Source organism: Dromiciops gliroides, chromosome 1, assembly GCF_019393635.1.
Source record: "Dromiciops gliroides isolate mDroGli1 chromosome 1, mDroGli1.pri, whole genome shotgun sequence".
NCBI classification, from domain to species: domain Eukaryota; kingdom Metazoa; phylum Chordata; class Mammalia; order Microbiotheria; family Microbiotheriidae; genus Dromiciops; species Dromiciops gliroides.
Window position 1 is genome coordinate 22,409,201 of NC_057861.1, and position 17,975 is coordinate 22,427,175.

Genomic DNA, 17,975 nt, shown 5'->3' on the forward strand with positions numbered 1-17,975 from the left:
AGGATTTGGCTTTATGGGGACAAAGCACTCCTAAATTTGATGAAGATCCCACAGCAGTTATCAGGCAGTTTAGAGCAATTTTTAGAGCATATCAGCCCACTTGGAATGATGTTACTGACCTTATGGAAATAATATTGTCCCCAGGAGAAAGAGCAGATATAGTAGCTGCAGCAAACAGCCTGGAAGCCACGGGAAAGGTTGATATTGGGTGGCCTATTCAAGACCCTGACTGGGACCCCAATAACCCTGAGCATTTTGATATGTTGAAAGATGCAAGGGAAACATTGCTGAAGGCAATGGAATCCTGTATTAGAAAGACTGATAACTGGCAAAAATTTATAGATATAGTTCAGGGACCTGATGAGAGACCTAATAGATTTTATGACAGGCTGTGTAAGTATGCCAGGCAATATGCTAGACTAGACCCATTAGACAGTAGAGACGCCCATATTATCTGCTCTCATTTTGTAAACCAGTCATTACCAGAAATTCGGAAATATTTTAAAAAGCAATGTCCTGGGTGGAATAGTTTGAGTCCTGACAGACTTAAAGAAATAGCAACATATATTTACGAAGGAAATGAGAGAGAAGAAAGGAACAGACAGGACATTTTAGCTCCAGTACAGGAAACAACAGGGCAGAGAAACTGGAAACGATGCATGATGAGATGCACTGACTTTTGCCCAAAGGTCCATTTGCAGTTCTCATTAAGACAATGCATGGGCGAAGAACATGGCAGAAGTCAAATGTTATTAGAGGAAGGCCAGCTGGGGGTCAAACCAACCCATGACCAGTACAGTTAATACCTCTCCAACACCCCAGTATTTTAGATGGCTGATGTTACCCTAGTGGAATCTTTGGGTTGAAAGGAAGCTCAGAGTAATCTTCAAAAAAGGTGGTTTGTTCTGAAAGAAAACAAAGCTGCAGCCTGGAGGGGACCTGGGCCCCTGCCCTCAGCTGGGTCTCTCAACTCCCTCTCTGTATTTCCCCCATCCTCCAACTCTCTGTCTCTCTCTATTCTCTCATCTGAAAAACCAAAAGGTCTGGATGGGACAAAGCTGTTTTCAGGATGAACACTACCCTGAATTTCTAAGACCTCTTAAAAGACAGGAAATCCAGAACTCTCCTTGACCAAAACAGAAAAGTTATCCCATTGTGCAGCTGCTTATTTTACGAAGAAAATTTAATCTAAAGCATGAAACAGTTTCGTTGCAGATTGTTTTTAAAAGGTCCTTGTACTGATACATTCTTTATTCTGAATAAAGCTGAGCCGATGCTTGGGAGCCGATCCCTCCAGAGCTGCCGGCTTATGCTGGAGGACATAACACAGAGGGCTATGGTCATGGACACTCTGGAACAGACCCAGAGCTGAGCAGATCAATCTCTCTTGTCTAGGGTCCAATGCCGGTACCTCAGCAACTCTTTGTTCTGGAGGTCTGATGCCACTGCCGGGCCTAAGCTGGCCCAGGTGAGGCCGGGGTTGAAAAGGGCCACTTATCGCCAAGGTGCCGGGGCCTGGGTCTGGCAGAGGTTGGTCTCTGTAGGTTCTGACGTGTCAACGTGGGGCAGTGGCTCTAAGTTCTTCCCGCCCTCTCCATTCCAAATGGAGAGATCATTCCCTAAATGTTGTCATAAGGGACAGCCAGGCCAATGTTGTAGTTGTAACCAGCCACTTCATCATAAGATGAACGGCAAATGGGAAGAATGCTTTCAAGAGCCAACTGGTCCGTGGAAAACTCATAGGCGTAGATGATTCCTCGATGCCTGGAGAAAGCATAGAAAAGATGTGACAGAAAAAAAAATGCAAATTGTTAATAATAGAGGATTTTTAAAAAGACATTATTAGTAACAAAGATCAATAATTAGAAATAGGATTCCGTCTTGCATTATTATCTGATGCCCAGGTCTCTGAGTACTGATGGTGGATGGAAATACAAGGCTTCCTTTGCCCCCTGCCTATGTTGCTCCAGTATCTCCTCTTTAGGAGCCTGTAACATGATGAGTATTTGTGGCTATGCCATTATGAACTGATGAGTGAGGGCAAAGAACACAGGCCGAGAAATTAATTCATTGGGTAGAAATTTTAAAATAAAGTCTTTGCTCTATATCTGCAATTTGGGGACCTCGCTGCCAAACAGGTGATTTTATTCTGGTACCTGGATTGACAGGGAGGTTCCAGGCCCCCAGTGACTCCCTTGTGGTCACTTGCACATGAACGTTCTCTGGGCACAAAAGCTACATGTCAGGAGGAAGCAGCCTATAAGTGGCAGAGTCTAGCTGGGAACTCCGCTGGCTTGAGTTAAAAGCAGCCATCCCCATCCTGCTATGCTACCACACTGGCTCCCAAACTTTTCTGCCCCTGGGAAGTCCCAGATCTCCAGCAAGCCCTACCCAGGCCAGGCTGGCCAACTGACCTTCGGTGAGCAGTCAAGTCATCATCCAGAAGGCTGGCGCCCCGGGGGCTCTTCTCATCAGGGATGTTGGCTGTAATAAGGCTGTGTGTATTGAACCAGATGTGACGCACGGGGTGTCTGGAATACAAAGGGGGGGGGGGGTGAGGGAGAGAAGACAACTCTTGAACAGACACGTTCCACTACAATTAAGACAACCTCACACCTTACCATTCATTCAGCACTAGTCTAGCAGCATACAACTTAGAGCTAGGAGGAACCTGAGAGTTTGCACAGCTCAAGCCCCATTTCACAAATGAGGCAAAACTGAAATTGAGCAACTGACTCAAATTCATACAACTTGTGTGTGTGTGTGTGTGTGTGTGAGAGAGAGAGAGAGAGAGAGAGAGAGAGAATGCGAGAGATCACGAGCGAGAGAGTGCAAGCGAGAGAGAGAGAAAGTGCGAGCAAGAGAGAGAGCGCGCGAGAGCGAGAGAGCGCGAGCGAGAGAGAGAGTGTGAGTGAGAGCGAGAGCACAAGAGCCAGGCCTAGAAGCTAACTAAGCATCTTGAGAGGAGAGAGCCTATGGTCTTATAAATCTGTGCCTCAGTTTCCTCATCAATGGAATGAGAATAAAAATGAATTTTAGAATGTCTTGCAAAGGGCAGACATCCAAATATTTTAAAAATTAAACTGAATATTGCTGGTGTGGAGTGCCAAGGGTAGCACTGACAACAGGAACAAAGAGATAGATATGAGAGATATTAAAGAGGAAGAATTGACAGGATGAAGCATCTAATTTGAGATGGAAGGGGAATAAAATCAGAAGGGCTAGCTGGTACAGGGAAAGGATGACGAGTCTAGTAAACATGTTGGGTCTGAGATATCTATAAGGATGGTAGAAATGAATACTGCAGCCTGCAAGAGAAGTCACAGTCATAAAGACAGTATTTGGAGTAAAGGAGGTAATAGGCAAAGCTGTGAAAGGGGATGAATTCTCCAAAGAAGAGATCATAAAAAGAGAAGAGTAGAGGGCTGAGATCTAAACCTTATTCTGAAAGAAGTAGCTCCTTTGTCACAGAAGAGTCAAAGATCCATGGGATTAATCGGGCATCCTTCTGTAAGCCAGCCAGGGAAGCCAAAGCTGAGACAGCCTCACCAAAAGACACAAATCTCCCTTCATCTGAATCATTCACTACTAGGAGACCCCGCTCTTATGAAGTTAAGGAAATAAGTTCTAACTAGGATCTGCTGGAGGCATCAACTGTGAAACCTCAGCTGTAGTGGAATAAAACTAAGGCCATTTGTTTTTGTTTTTTGTTGTTGTTTTTTAGTGAGGCAGTTGGGGTTAAGTGACTTGCCCAGAGTCACACAGCTAGTAAGTGTTAAGTGTCTGAGGCTGGATTTGAACTCAGGTCCTCCTGACTCCAGGGCCAGTGCTCTATCCACTGCACCATCTAGCTGCCCCCTAAGGTCATTTGTGATTGTGCAGAGGAATCCATGAAGCCCATTATGGGGACAGCACTGCTAGCCCAGGAGGCTGTAGGAGCTCTTGGAAGAGTGCCTGGGGTAACCAGCTACTTCAAGTTGTGGTCGATTACTCTGGAAAGTAAACAGTGTCACAGAGGATCCATTGTCACCAGATCTCCATCACACCTTCTAGGACTGTGCACAACCTCAGGGGTGTCACCTCCCTTTCCTAGGTCTCAGTTTCCTCATCTATAAAATGAATGAGGAATTCGACTAAGTGCATCTATGAAGCCATTCCTTGGTCTAAATCTATGGTCCTGGTTTGCCAAGGCTAGACATTTAGACAGCTTCTAGCACCACCTGGTGGAAAAATCAGTGCATCACATGAGAAACACCCCACAAACAGGAAACCCTGAAGAGGAGTTTCTCTTGAAAGGTAGAGGGAGCACCAGAGATGGTAAACACTAGGGGGAAGGCCAGGCTTCCAATACCAGGGCTCCAGCAACCACCTGCTCTCATTAAAACCCTCCTTCCTCTCGTGGCTGTATGTGTGTGAGGTATGAGCCACTCTGCACGTGGATGCTGAAGCCATCTTTGGCTTTCAATGACGAGACACAACAAAAGAAAACACTGGCTCTGGGTACCTGACGCAGTACATTAACACCTACACCAAAGTGAAATTCCACTTTACACATTCTTGGCGATTGTAGTTGTTTTTGTTTTTTTTAAGTGAGGCAATGGGGGTTAAGTGACTTGCCCAGGGTCACACAGCTAGTAAGTGTTAAGTGTCTGAGGCTGGATTTGAACTCAGGTCCTCCTGAATCCAGGGCCAGTACTCTATCCACTGTGCTACCTAGCTGCCCTGGCGATTGTGTTTTACTTATGGTAGCAATAAAAGTAACTTGGGTCTTTTAACTTCAGACTATTAAGAATTTCATCAACTGCTCCAAAAGAGCATCAACAACTTCAGAAATGCCCCACCTGGCCTCAGACACTTGACACTTACTAGCTGTGTGACCCTGGCCAAGTCACTTAACTCTCATTGCCCCACAAAAAAACACAAGTGGCTCTCCAGAAAAAAAAAAAGAAAAAAGAAATGCCCCACCTAGTCAGACCCAGTGAAACACGCTGGCATGGGTCATTATTTTAAGTAGTAGGAATTTATTCCTGCTCATTATCTCCTTAATCATTTTCTATAGACCCATCCACTGCGAATGTTTAAATCCTTGAAATGATTTCTATTTCCAGGATATTATTCACCACTTGGCCTCAGTTCTGAATGGCATACTTAAAATCCCAACTTTCTCCTAGTTCACTGGCAAAGGAAATGATTCTCAGTTCTGAGGGCAGACTTTCAGTGAGAATTCTCCTCCAAACAATCTTTTATTCATGAGTTTCTAAACAAAATTCTCCAGAAGGAATATAAGCCCACACATAAACATGCAATTAGAAACACTATCTGAAGATGCTGTTGTCCCACACCAATGTAGCAGGGCTTCCATTGGCATCAAGAGGCAGGCTGGTGTGGTGGACAGAGTTGGCCTCCAAGCCGGGAAAACTGGGATTAAAGTCATCTCTGAGGCACACACTGGCCTGCTTGTGCACCAGGCACCTCTCTGAGGCCTTAAGCAGCGAGGAAGGGAGAGGGAGCCACCTATGCCAATGACTCATCCTTGCAGCCCTTGTTCACTGAAGTCATGGACAGAGATCACAGCTGGAGATGACTGTCCATGTGACACATGAAGGCTGGTCAGCAATCCCAAACGTCCTCACTAAGAGTCCTTGTTCTTAGAACAAGCTGAGTACGTCTGAGGTAAAAGCCTCTGTTTTCTACCTCACTTAAGATGGATCTTGAAAGAATGAGTACATTTTTACTAACTTGGAACTGGTGACATCTGAAGAAAAGGGACTAAAATCTTACATGTGCCATACAGAGGAGCCACAGATGAACATTCTTAGCTCATCCGCCTAGAGGAATGAAATTACCTGGCGTGCATTTCCCATAGCTTGTTGCCCATCCGCTGGTCCCAGACACAAACCAGGCCTTCCTCGCCTCCACTGACAATTTTCCAGTCATCCATCTGAACAGCAGAGACTCCTAATTGGTGAGCATAGAGTGAACACAAGGACGTACTGCTCCGTAGATCGTACACCCTCACCCTGAAGAGAAAGTGATAAACGCGGGAAGGGAAGCGCACTGTCAATTTTGCGGCTTTAGGTTTTGAAAAAATAGAGAATAACGTCACTTACAGACACCCAGAGAAAGGAGATAAGAGAATTCTGCATAAACATGAGAACCCACTGGCACGCAATGTTGGCATGTGGCTGTGTTAATGTATCTCCCCCTGCCTTGGTCTGCAAACGTTTAATTAATCAAACGACTCCAAACCCAATCTCAACAGCGTCATCTAAGGCATAAATGAACTTGGAGCAAGAGCTGGAAAAGCTTCCTTCCTTCGTATCGTCTGTAATATGGGGCTAGTTTCTTCATCTGCTGATTGGAGATTAGCAGCACCTACCTGTCCCTGCTGAGGGCTCGATTTAGAGGTGAAGGAGAACTTACCACTAGGTGATCCATGAACAGCGAATGTGTTCAAACAGCCAGTTTACAAGCTAATCACCCATGAGCTGCATGAGGACAACAGGGCTGCCAGCAGCACCATATTTTGTCAGGCGCCAGAGCACCAGTCAAATGGACTGGCTCTATCATTTAGTAAGTCATGAATAGTCCATTTCCAAACTCAAACAAGGCCGGCTTACTGAAGTGAATGCAAATGAAGCTCTTGACTAAGAAAGAGAAGCAGAATACACACCTAGATGCCATGAGAAGTGGGAAGCACACGCAAAGAAGAAAGACAAAAGAAGTTCCGAGAGGACCACAAGCTAAAGGCTTATGTCTTGGCTTCCTGCACTATGTCCCCTCGATGGTTGTTGACAATTACCTTCATAAGAAGACATGATCTCCCTCTTACAAAGGAGGAAACTGCGGCTCAGAAATGGAAAGTGACTCTCCAGGCCTGCTGAGCGCTTGGGTGCTGGCTCCGCCCACCCACTAAAGAGGGGTGGACTTGATCTCCTCATCAGAGGATGAGCCAGGACGATGCAGCTGGGGTTTCACTTTCAGAAAACAGAAGGCCCAGGTTCCAGTTTGACCCTGCTGCTTATCAGCTGGGGGACCGTGAATAAATCAATCCATTCTCTGTGCCTTGGCTTCTTATTCAGTAAAATGGGGACAATAACAGCCACACTACCCTCTTAGAGCCATAGCCCCCTAGAGGCCAGACGGATCTGTCCGGAGGAGCACATGGGATCGTGTCCACGCTGCCATTCATTGTTTCTGGTAATGCTGCCCAGTGACACCCTGGGAGTGGCAAGTGGCAGGGTGAGGGGGATGGCCCTATGGAAGGTCAGCTCTCGAGCAGACTTAGAGAAATCTAGGACTGGGATTGTTTGGGGAAGAGCAACGTTTCCCACGTGCCCTGGCTACACAGAGAGAGTTGGTCTAACGGGAGAGTTACTCTAAAACTGGAGAACGGAAAAGAAGGAAATGTGCAGGCCTGAGTCCTCGGGAGTGTTTGGGGTGAATAAGAGTCTAGCTGCCCTAGTGGCTCCTGCAAAGGGCTACTCCATGGATAGTGAGGCTCCCTCATTTAGGGAGACAAAGGCAAACACAAATCTGTCTACGAGTTCAGAGTTTGCCGTCTGTTTTCCATTTGGATGGCAGTATGAATGACTCCAAAAAAATAAACAAATAGACCAAAAGATCCCATTACTGGGTTTTTAAATGAATACGACCAAGGGGAGCGCCCCCCCCCCAAGTGTGCGAGGAAAGGAAAACATTTCTGGAGGGCACTCCAAGAGGCAAAGCTGTAGCTTCCTTCCTGTGGACAGTACTGAGGGCATGGACTGGCTCCTGTTAACTCAATCGACTAGAGATTAATCTCAGGTGAGCACAATAATCACCTTCAAACCTGGGAGGTAAAGCCTACACTTCAGCAATAAACCAATCCATTCCATGGACCAAGACCCAGGTAACGGAGCCAACGCACACACAGATACGCCAACAGGACAGCGTCCAGAGGCAAAAAAGAGGCTGGGGTAGATATCGTGGGCGCACAGCTAGCTCGAGTTTCATCAATGTGGTCTGCTGAAAAGAAAAATAATTGGTGCAAAAGCTATAATTGTGTTATGTTTAATATTCATGGTCTAGCTGGAGTACTGCTCCACAGCTCCCCCTCCCAGCCCCTCTCTAATGAAAATCACTCCATAGGAGCCTGCTCTATTCCGCCAATTAAAACAAAAGACACCAGCCCCATCCAAAGACTCCAACTGAGTCGCATCCATCTGATGGGCAGGAAAACATGCTGGAACCGAGATGGAGGCACGCTCTGGGTGGATCTATCGTCCGAGCGCTGAATAACTTATTCTGACCCTTACAGATGGAGTCAGCAGAGCATTTAGCTTGCCGGCTCCTGCTCCCTCTGACAGCCGGCCATGCCATGAGCACACCGCAATGTAACATTAACAGGGCAAGATGGGAGCTCAGAGTCTCTTTAATTGGAGATGACAACTTGGGGCTTCCTTCCCATTGGTTTGGCTTGGAAAGTCCCATCTGACAATAAAGGTTCATTGTATTTGATAGAATAGCTGGCGACAAACCTGAAGCCCATTCAGACTCTGGCTTGGTCGGTTTATTAAGGATCTGACCTTCAGCTACGTTTCTATCCAAAAAAAAAGCATCCAGGAGAGAGGGGAGATGAAGTAGTAAGGCATTCAAATTTAGCTTTTCAAAACAAAAGATTCTCCCCACCCCAAATCCCCACCAAATACACAACAGGAATGAAAGCACGCCTCAGTTTGGTTTCAGTGACAGTAAGTAGTTACAGCTATTTATTTTGGTACATAAAGAGATGTCTAAAAAGCCCCTTTAAATAGCAGTTTTGCTCCCTTGTAAAAAAACCCAACATATTCTAAAGAAACACTGGCCCATTTAATTGAAGAAGGTTAAGACTAGAAGCTTTTTTAACCAAACAAACCTTCAGCAAAGGCTTACTATGTCTAATGACATCAATTCAATAAAGTTATTGAGGCCCTACTGCATTGAAGACTTGGTTCTAGGGCCTGGATAGTCATTTCATATGGTGTTTGACTAGGATGGCTGGCCTAAGAAGGAAATTCTAAAAACAAAGCTGAATAAGCTGAAGTGTCATTACTAAAATTCAGCAAGGCACGCGTTCACTTGTGCTCGTTTTAATGGTATACTTATGAATGCTATCTATGCTGTACTTTTCACAGGTCCCACTAACACAGAGACCTGTGACTTTAAAGAGTCCAATACAGCTACATCGATTTCCTAAGAAACGCCATTTGATTCAATGCACCTGATCCTAAGTTTACTGAGAAACAAGATAACTGAAAGAGAAATGATTGTCACGGAGAGAACGTCAGCTTAGCCGAGGTTACCTTGGCAACCTGCTGCTGTCCCTGAGGTGGGCCCCAGTCACTGCCTCCTGCTTGTGCTGAGAGCCTGACCCTGATAAGCTTCCCCTCCCCAGAGTGCCAACTTCATTTGAGAGATCAGCAACACGTAGGCGGTTGTAGAAATAGAGGAAGGGCTGGAAGGAACTTCACGAGGCCACCTCTGTTCTCCAGCCACACTGGATTTAAACCATCCCTGCTGACAAAAGGGGGCCTGCTTCCCCCACTTCTCTGTGCTTCCGAAATACTGTAATTCTGAGGTCCTTCCTCATCTAAGCCCTCACTAAGCTCACTCTTGTCACACTTTCCATCCATTCTCTCTTCTCCCAGTCTCAGTGGGAAAAGGCGAAGATCCTGTCAAACAAAAGAGCCCAGGTTGCATCTGATTTAATGGAGCCCCCGGCCCAGCTCTGGGCTCCGGGCCACTCAGCTGCAACAGCCGACAAGGAATGGAGTTGGCAAAGCCCCACCCAGGGTCCTCCCTGGTGACTCCTCTGCCATCAGACTTCATCTACACACGGGGTTGCCCCCTGCTTTTCTAGAAATTGATTTAATCAGTAATTAGGAGTTTCAAAAAGCAGCACGATGTAGTGGGGAAAGGATACTGGATTTGGACGTGGGAGTAAGGAGCCTGGGGGTTGTGAACTGGGCTTTGCAGCTAACCAGCAAGCCACTGAAGCTCAGAGACTCAGTTCCCTCACCGCTCACCTGTAAATCAGGGAGAAGAATCCTCACACTATCACCTCATAGAGTTATTGCAAGGAACTGAAAAAGCATAGAGCACCATGGGAGCTCTTAAAAAAAACATGACACATGAGAGGCGGCATGGGACAGAGTCCTGCCACGGGGTCTGGATCCCACACCTCCAACCCTCCCTGGCGTTTGATGAGCAAATGACTCACCAGGTGGTTGGGAGGGAGAGTACTTGTTTTGGAAACCTGGAGGGTTGTTGTTTTTTTGTTGTTGTTGTTGTTGTTGTTTTTATCAAGCTTAACATTCCCAGAAAAGGTCCTCCCTATTTTAATTAATACTGAAAATTACTCACACCGAATCATTTTTTCTACATTTGGCCCTAATTTGGATGTTAAAATATTTGGAAGGTTTTATGGATTTTTACTCTAATGCTATTCATAAAGCACAATTATGGTTCAATGGGGGCTTGTTTTTTCACATTAAAAAGGTGATTTTGGATTTTTCCAATGATACCTGAGGATGTCCTTCTTGTTCCTGTCAGAGCACTGAACATTTCCCTCTTCTTTAAATAAAGCATTAAACTCCTAGAGAACAGGGCTGAATTTCTGGTATTATCTGTGGATCCCCCCCCCCCCTTGATGGCTGGGGGTGGAATTGAATTGTATCAGGATCAAATGGGATAATGTATAAATGTGTGTGTGTACATATATGTGTGTGTGTGTGTGTGTGTGTGTGTGTGTGTGTGTGAGGGGGGCTAGCTATGAGGCAGCTGGTGGCACAGTGGATAGAGTGCTGGGCTTAGAATCTGAAATACAGTTTCAGACACTTAGCAAGTCACTCCAATTCTGCCTCAGTTTCCACAACCTTCAAAATGGGATCATAATAGTATCTACCTTCCAGGGTTGTTGTGAGGATCCAATGAGATAATATTGGTAAAGTGCTTAGCATGATGGCCAGCACACAGTAGGTACTACTGGTAAAGCACTTAGCATGATGGCCAGCACACAGTAGGTACTATATAAATGTTCCTACTATCATTATTATGCTCATTATTGCATTCCTTAATAAAAAGGATCTTCATTACCTTCACTGAGGTTTGTTTTTTCACAACACATTCACATTTCCTGGTCCTGAGATATCAAGATGCCTCAGTCCAAATCAGTTCCCTCCCTTTCCTACATATGCTACTGTGACTGTTGAAAGACTTCTTTCTTTTTCAAGTTTTCAAATAAACTTTCATAAAAGGCGCTACTTTGATCCCAGCAAGTGTGCTCCTCATCCACATCCCATCAGTGATGCACCAGCATCTACACTGCTGTGGGAACCCCCTTTGGGATCAGATGCTGCTATCTCTTGGGCCCCACAAAAACAATCACACCTTTGGAGAGAGATTTTAAGATGTGTACGTCAAGTGTATCATCTATTAAGATGGGCTTACCGTGACAGATAATGAGGTCAGATTGTTAGACTTCGGAGGGACAAGAGTCCCCTTTTACACACGCCATTTGGCTCCTGCTCAGGGGACAGAGCACCTAATTAGGGATCCCTGCTCTGGGGGGAGAAGTCTGCTCTGCTGAGGATCTATAGGCCTCCCAGTTGACAATCCAATGTGCAGCTGCTAATGGTATTACAACTTGGCTCAAAACTCTTCCTCTGGTTCCTAATTGGGCCCGTGGATGCAGAGACCAGGGGTCTCTTCTCTGCTCCACTGTTTTGGTTCCCTGTGAATCTAGCTGTGACTGAACACCCAAATGCTCATGTTGTAAACAAACTCTGCACGAATAAATCTATAATCCCAAAGCTTTTCATTTGGACATCGCAAGTGGCCTTCTGCATTTACTCTCCTAGAAGACAAGTGGCTGCCAAGTCCCAGTGGGAAGAAGGGTATCAGATAAGCTTGTGTTCTTTGTAGCCCCTGCACAAATCAACACATAGCTCGCTTTGGTAACACTAATACACAAGATTAAAACTATAAATTGATTTGTTTGGTTTTGCTCGGCCACATGGGGAGGCTGCTCATCAAACCTGGCTTTGTAAGAGAAAAATAGCCTGGCCTGTTTGCTGGATGATCGCGTTACACCTATCAAAACATCAGCTGTCTTCAGGCGACTAAGAAAAATGAGTGAGTATTTTCTTGACCAACAACGTATGCGTTGCGCTTGCATTATCTTTGCCCTGAAAAATGGGGAGGGGTTGGTGAGGGGAGGGGGTGCTGAAAACATTGTTTGATAAAATAATTATTTTTGCAAGCTGCTGCACTGGCGGGACAGAGGTCTGGGATTTGGCAAGAGAAAGTATCCGCCTCACAATCTGATACCCACCACCGAACCAGACCACCACCTGCAGCCCGGTGCCGAGCACTGGGGGAGGGAGGGGTGCCATTAGACACTGGCCCCTCGCCATTGCACATCTCTTTGGGGCACTGGATCAGACACTGCAGATAACTAGCCAAAAAAACAAAAAAGGGGGGAAAAAAGAAAACCTAAAAATTGGACTCAGAGGGTCTTTTCAAACACTTTAATCCTTTCGTGCTGCTGGTTCCCGGTGTGCCCATCGCTGGCAAAGAACACCGTACAGGGAAAACCTGACTCCCTAAGCCAACGAGTTAAAGGGAAGGCCGCTAATCAGCTAAATAGAGCCTGGAACTTGTTCATATAAAGTCCGTCTTTCTCTCTCTCGCTCTCTTTTTTGGTCACTGGAGGGACACCATAGTGTTCTGAAATACACTCCTGACATCATTTGGCAAACAAACTCATTTCACTGAACATGATTCATCCCTTAGGTTATTGTTTTTAATATCAGAAAGTGAGCTTTTAAATGCCAGACAAATTTTGCAGCAGGGGGAAAAAATATTCCAAGTGGTCTCTCTGGACCCTCCACCAACTGCGTCCACCAAATGGCTTAAAAGAAAATCTTCCCATGATGCTCTCAGAAAGAAAGCCGAGAGGCAGAGACATCCAACCATTACCTAATACCAGGCTCTCCAAACTCACGGAGGCAGCGTTTACAACATTAGGTTGAACTGGGGCTGGGTGTAGATGTGGGCCCGAGAAGCAGCAGGAGCAGAGAGGAAGAGGAGGAGGAGGAGCAGGAGGAGGGAGAGGGGGAAACGACTGGAATCTTGGAGGTGAAAGGGCTGCTGTTGGTTCCAACATACCTCCTGTCCTTATTGCCTGTGACCAGCAGGTGTGGGGGACTGTTCCGGAGGTTGACACATGTGAAGTCACCCAGGGAGCTGCCCAGTGTGGTCAGGCACTGACTTGTTTGAAGACTGTACAGCAGTATCTGTCAGGGAAAAAGAACAGCACCTACATACTTGAACCCCACAGACCAGGGACCGGGCTTGTCCCAAGTGCCTTTTCTTCAGGTGTTTGACAGGTCATTTTCCCAGCCTTCCCTGGGATAATGATGCTATGGGGACTCTGCAAACTGGAGATACTCTCGATGGCCAAGGGCACAGTAACTACAAGCAGTCAAAATGAGGAGAAAGCAGCTATTGTGCTTGCCCCCTTAGTCTTGGAAAGGTCGGGCAGAAACTTTAACTGCCAAAGTAACCAACTATCTCTGGAATGGACCCAAGAGGACACATGCACAGAGGATTATGGAGAGTGGAAGCCGAGCACCACTCAGCAACACTAAAGAGATAGGCCTGAGAGTAAGAATAGGAAAAAAAGGGGCCGTAGCCAGCCTTAGGACAAAGAGGACAGGGTTAGAATCCTGGCTCAGTCACTCAAAGTTAATCTCTCCCAGCCTCAGGATCCTCATCTATAACATGAAGGGTTGGCCCAGTAGTCTCCCTGGTCCTTTCCTGTGAGCCCATGACCTGGTCCATTCCCCTCATTTTACACATGAGGAAACTGAGGCCCAAACATTTATGCAACTAGCCCATGGTCATGTAGGCAGGGGAAGGGCTCAGGAAGGCAATAAGCATTTTTATAGCACCTACTATGTGCCAGGCACTGTGCCAAGTACTTCACTATTATTATCTCATTTGATCCTCACAACAAACCTGGAAGGTAGATGCTATTATCACCCCCATTTGATAGATGAGGACACTGAGGCGCAGGGAGAGTAAGGATCTTTGGGGGGGGGGGGGGGAGGCAGGGCAATGAGGGTTAAGTGATTTGCCCAGGGTCACACAGCTAGTAAGTGTCAAGTGTCTCAGGCCGAATTTGAACTCAGGTCCTCCTGCATCCAGGGCTGGTGCTTTATCCACTACGCCACCTAGCTGTCCCAAGGGTAAATATCTTGGTCAGGATCACCCAGCAAGTAAGTGCCTGAGGCCGTATTTGCTAGCTGCCAAGCAATTTTTTTCCTTCCTATAATGTGTGGGACCAAGTCAAGCAGATCTGAGGAGAGCAGAGTGTTTCAGAAGAAGGGACAAAAATGAACAAAGGCCCAGGGGTAGGAAAGCAAAAGCTATGTTCTGAGAATGTAAATATCTAAGAAAGATCTGAATTATATTAAGCAACATGGTGGGGAGAAATGGATCTCACAGTTTCTTTCTAAATAAGTCACCATACCAGTTACTGAAATTAGTCTTATAAATAGTGAAATGCTTAAAAGAAAATCTTCCATAGTACTTTTGGAACTGAAAGAAGCAGCTACAGCAGTTATTTAATATGTTGTCTAAATTTATGAAAAAGAAGCTAGGTGGTACAGTGGATAAAGCACCGGGTCTGGAGTCAAGAGGACCTGAGTTCAAATATGACCTTATACACATAGTTGCTGCATGACTGGGCAAGTCACTTAACCCAGTTTTCCTCTCTTTCCTCATCCGTAAAATGAGCTAGAGAAGGAAATGGTAAACCATTCTGGTATCTTTGCCAAGAAAACCCCAAATGGTGTCACAGAGTCAGGCAGGACTGAACAACAACAACACTTTTGTAGGTAGTGTTCATAGCATCAGGACTGAGCTCTAGGGTGAGGCCATTGGATTAAGACAACCCTCCACCTGTACCCAGGAAGAAACTAAAAGATTGTTTTTCAAATACTACCCCCATGCTCAGTTTCCCATCCTTGCCTCCATAAGCTTCATCTATTGTTTAGGAAGCACTGAACCCATCAGTTATCTATAGAGTGTGTATGAAGAAGTAGGATAGCATCTCTACCCATCCCCAGAGACAATACTATATTCCATGCTCATAAAGCATTTTTAAATTTTTTTTTTTTTTTTGCAGGGCAATGGGGGTTAAGTGACTTGCCCAGGGTCACACAGCTAGTAAGTGTCAAGTGTCTGAGGCCAGATTTGAACTCAGGTCCTCCTGACTCCAGGGCCGGTGCTTTAACCACTGTGCCACCTAGCTGCCCCTCATAAAGCATTTTCATTCCATCCTCCTGAGAAGAGAAAATATACAAAAACAAGTCTCGTATCTTTCAGTAGTCTTTAACTAAGCACCACCAGAGAAAACACTTGATTATCACCTCGGTTTCTTTATGATAAGGCAATAAGTCTTAAGTCTTTTTATGGTAGTATGGCAGAGTAAGGCGCAGGCTCTTGCCTGAGTTTGGATCCTGAGGCCAAAGGAAACTTTCCTTCATGGTGGGAAGTCTAATACTCCATTCGTCAAAAGAAGGTGCAAATCTGGAACTATGCCCAAAGAGCTATGGGACTGTGCATACCCTTTGACCCAGTAATACCACTACTAAGTCTCTATCCCAAAGAGATCACAGAAAAGGGAAAAGGACCCACATGTACAAAAATATTTATAGAATTTCTCTGTGGTGGAAAAGAATTGGAATTTGAGAGAATGCCTATCAATTGGGGAATGGCTGAACAAGTTGTAGTATATGAATGTAATGGAATATTATTGTGCAGTTTCAGAAAAACCTGGAAAGACTTAAGTGGAATGATGCTGAGTGAAGTGAGCAGAACCAAGAGAACATTGTACACAGTAACAGCAACATTTTGTGATGATCAACTAAGATAGACTTGGCTCTACTCAGCAATACAATGATCCAAGACAGTTCCGAAGAACTCGTGATGAAAAATGTTTTCCACATCCAGAAAAAGAACCATGCTGTTTCTACTTTGCTGTTGTTGTTGTTTTCTTTTTAGAGCTTTTCCCCTTTTGTTCTGATTCTTCTTTCACAACATGACTAATGCAGAAATGTGTTTAATGTGATTGTATATAACCTACATCAGGTTGCTTTCTGTCTTGGGGAGGGGGGAGGGAAGGGAGGGTGAGAGAAAAATTTGGAACTAAAAATCTTATGAAAACAAATGTTAAAAATTATTTTTACATATAACTGTAAAATAAAATACTTTTATGATTAAAAAAAAAAGAAGGTGTGAGAGTGGGAGCTGGGGGCTAAGCTAAACAAATAGACCTGGAGATTCCTGGCTCAGTGGTCTCTTCTGGTGGCCAATACAGCAAACGCCGGACACAAGAAGTGATGCTAAATTATTCTGAGCATTAATTAGCTCGTTCATTTTGGTTTTCAGTGGAACTGCACTCCTCTCCTATCAACTGACAACCAATCTGAACAGAATGGAATAATTTACTTTTCTCTCTTAAAAGAACTAGGAAACCAAGTTAGAGGGCTTGACCTTGCAATCAAAGTATTGGATTTCAATTCCTAGATTTATTAACCACCAGCTTTGGGGGATACTGTATACCTTAGAGGTTCAGTATTTTACAGAAACAAATATACCGAACAGATCTCAGCCTTTTTTAAGTGAAGCACTGTCCCTACCTTGAGGACCAGCTGTCACATGTCAAGTCTATTTTTCTCACAAATATCTACAACAGAAACAGTTGTTAATACCTCAAATCTTGATATAAAATTAGGGCTACTACTGTTGAGAATTTCTGAAAGAAACAGGGGCAAGTTTATTATGATTCAAGATGAAAGAAAAAGATCTAGGAAATATCTGAAAATAAAAAATGTATGTGCATCAGTGAATTGAACTAATCCCAGTAATTTTTCTCCCAGATCAATAAGTAGATAATCTAATAATGAAACAACTATCATTGACAATTAATAACCCAAGAGGATATAATTAGGGAGTTCATTCAAAGGCTCTGCTTTTAGTTACTGTGCCCATGAGAAGTAATTCTGTGCTTCTTTTAACTTTGCATCACCCACATGTCTTATATACCTCTTCAAAGTGGTTTTTACAAAGAATAAAGTATTCATTGATAAAAGAGAAATAATCACATTGAGTGAGTGAGTGCCCAGGGCATAAAAAGGATGGATCTTGAATTGATATCTGATCTGTTGATTAGACAAGCCTCTGCATCTTTTCTCCCAGATCTTTTAAGGGGGAGCCAAATTATTCCTAACTGATAGAGTGTGACTTAAACTCTTCTCCAAAAGGACTTGCTCTATTTTCATTGTAAAGACTTCTAAGTTAGTAGTTGCGAGTCAAGTATTCTCTGGAATGTTTAATAATTCAATGAATTAGAAATATCCAAAGAGTACCTTTACCATTATGTTTAGTTAAAGACCACAGAGATTAGAAAACACATTATCCATCTCAGAGGCGATTCGTTCCATGTTACAAGTCCCTTAACGACCTTTACTATTTCTCCCTCCCTTCCCCACTCCCTCCCTCCCTCCCTCCCTTTCTCTCTCTCTCTCTCTCTTTTAATAAGGCTGAGCAAATGGGACTTCATTTTATCTGATTGCCACAGACTAGTGAAATTAATTATTCATGCTCACACTCTCCCTTTTGTTAAGACCATGCATTAGACTAATTTTTCTCTTTATTGCACTAGTTGGGTGAGTCTAAAACTTGTGGCCACTCTCCTTAGACAGATGCACTGAGAAAGAGGTGGGCAGATATGTTAGAAAGGAGGAAAAACCCACCCGGAGCTAGAGTCTTGGGGAAAATGTTCTGCGCTAATGTGACCACCAAATCAATAGATACCAGGGAATTTTTTAAAAGTACAAATTTGTCTTAAAAGGAAAATGAAAATGAAAAAAGTGGGCACAAGGCAC

The 17,975-nt window shown here is 44.6% G+C and overlaps 1 protein-coding gene across 3 annotated transcripts in view; it reads right to left on the minus strand.

Annotated features, from left to right (window-relative positions):
* Window positions 1–528: 528 nt before the first annotated feature.
* Window positions 529–17,975, minus strand: part of FBXW8 (F-box and WD repeat domain containing 8) — a 117,331-nt gene continuing 99,884 nt past the window's right edge. For 2 of the 3 annotated variants that reach the window (XM_043976825.1, XM_043976824.1), the window contains 4 exons: window positions 13,189–13,316; window positions 5,847–6,020; window positions 2,415–2,531; window positions 529–1,764 (listed from right to left, as the gene is read on the minus strand). In XM_043976825.1, coding sequence (XP_043832760.1) covers window positions 1,620–1,764; window positions 2,415–2,531; window positions 5,847–6,020; window positions 13,189–13,316 — 564 coding nt within the window. In that variant the 3' untranslated portion in view covers window positions 529–1,619. The remainder of the gene's footprint in view (window positions 1,765–2,414; window positions 2,532–5,846; window positions 6,021–13,188; window positions 13,317–17,975) is intronic. The other variant, XM_043976826.1, reaches the window with a different exon arrangement.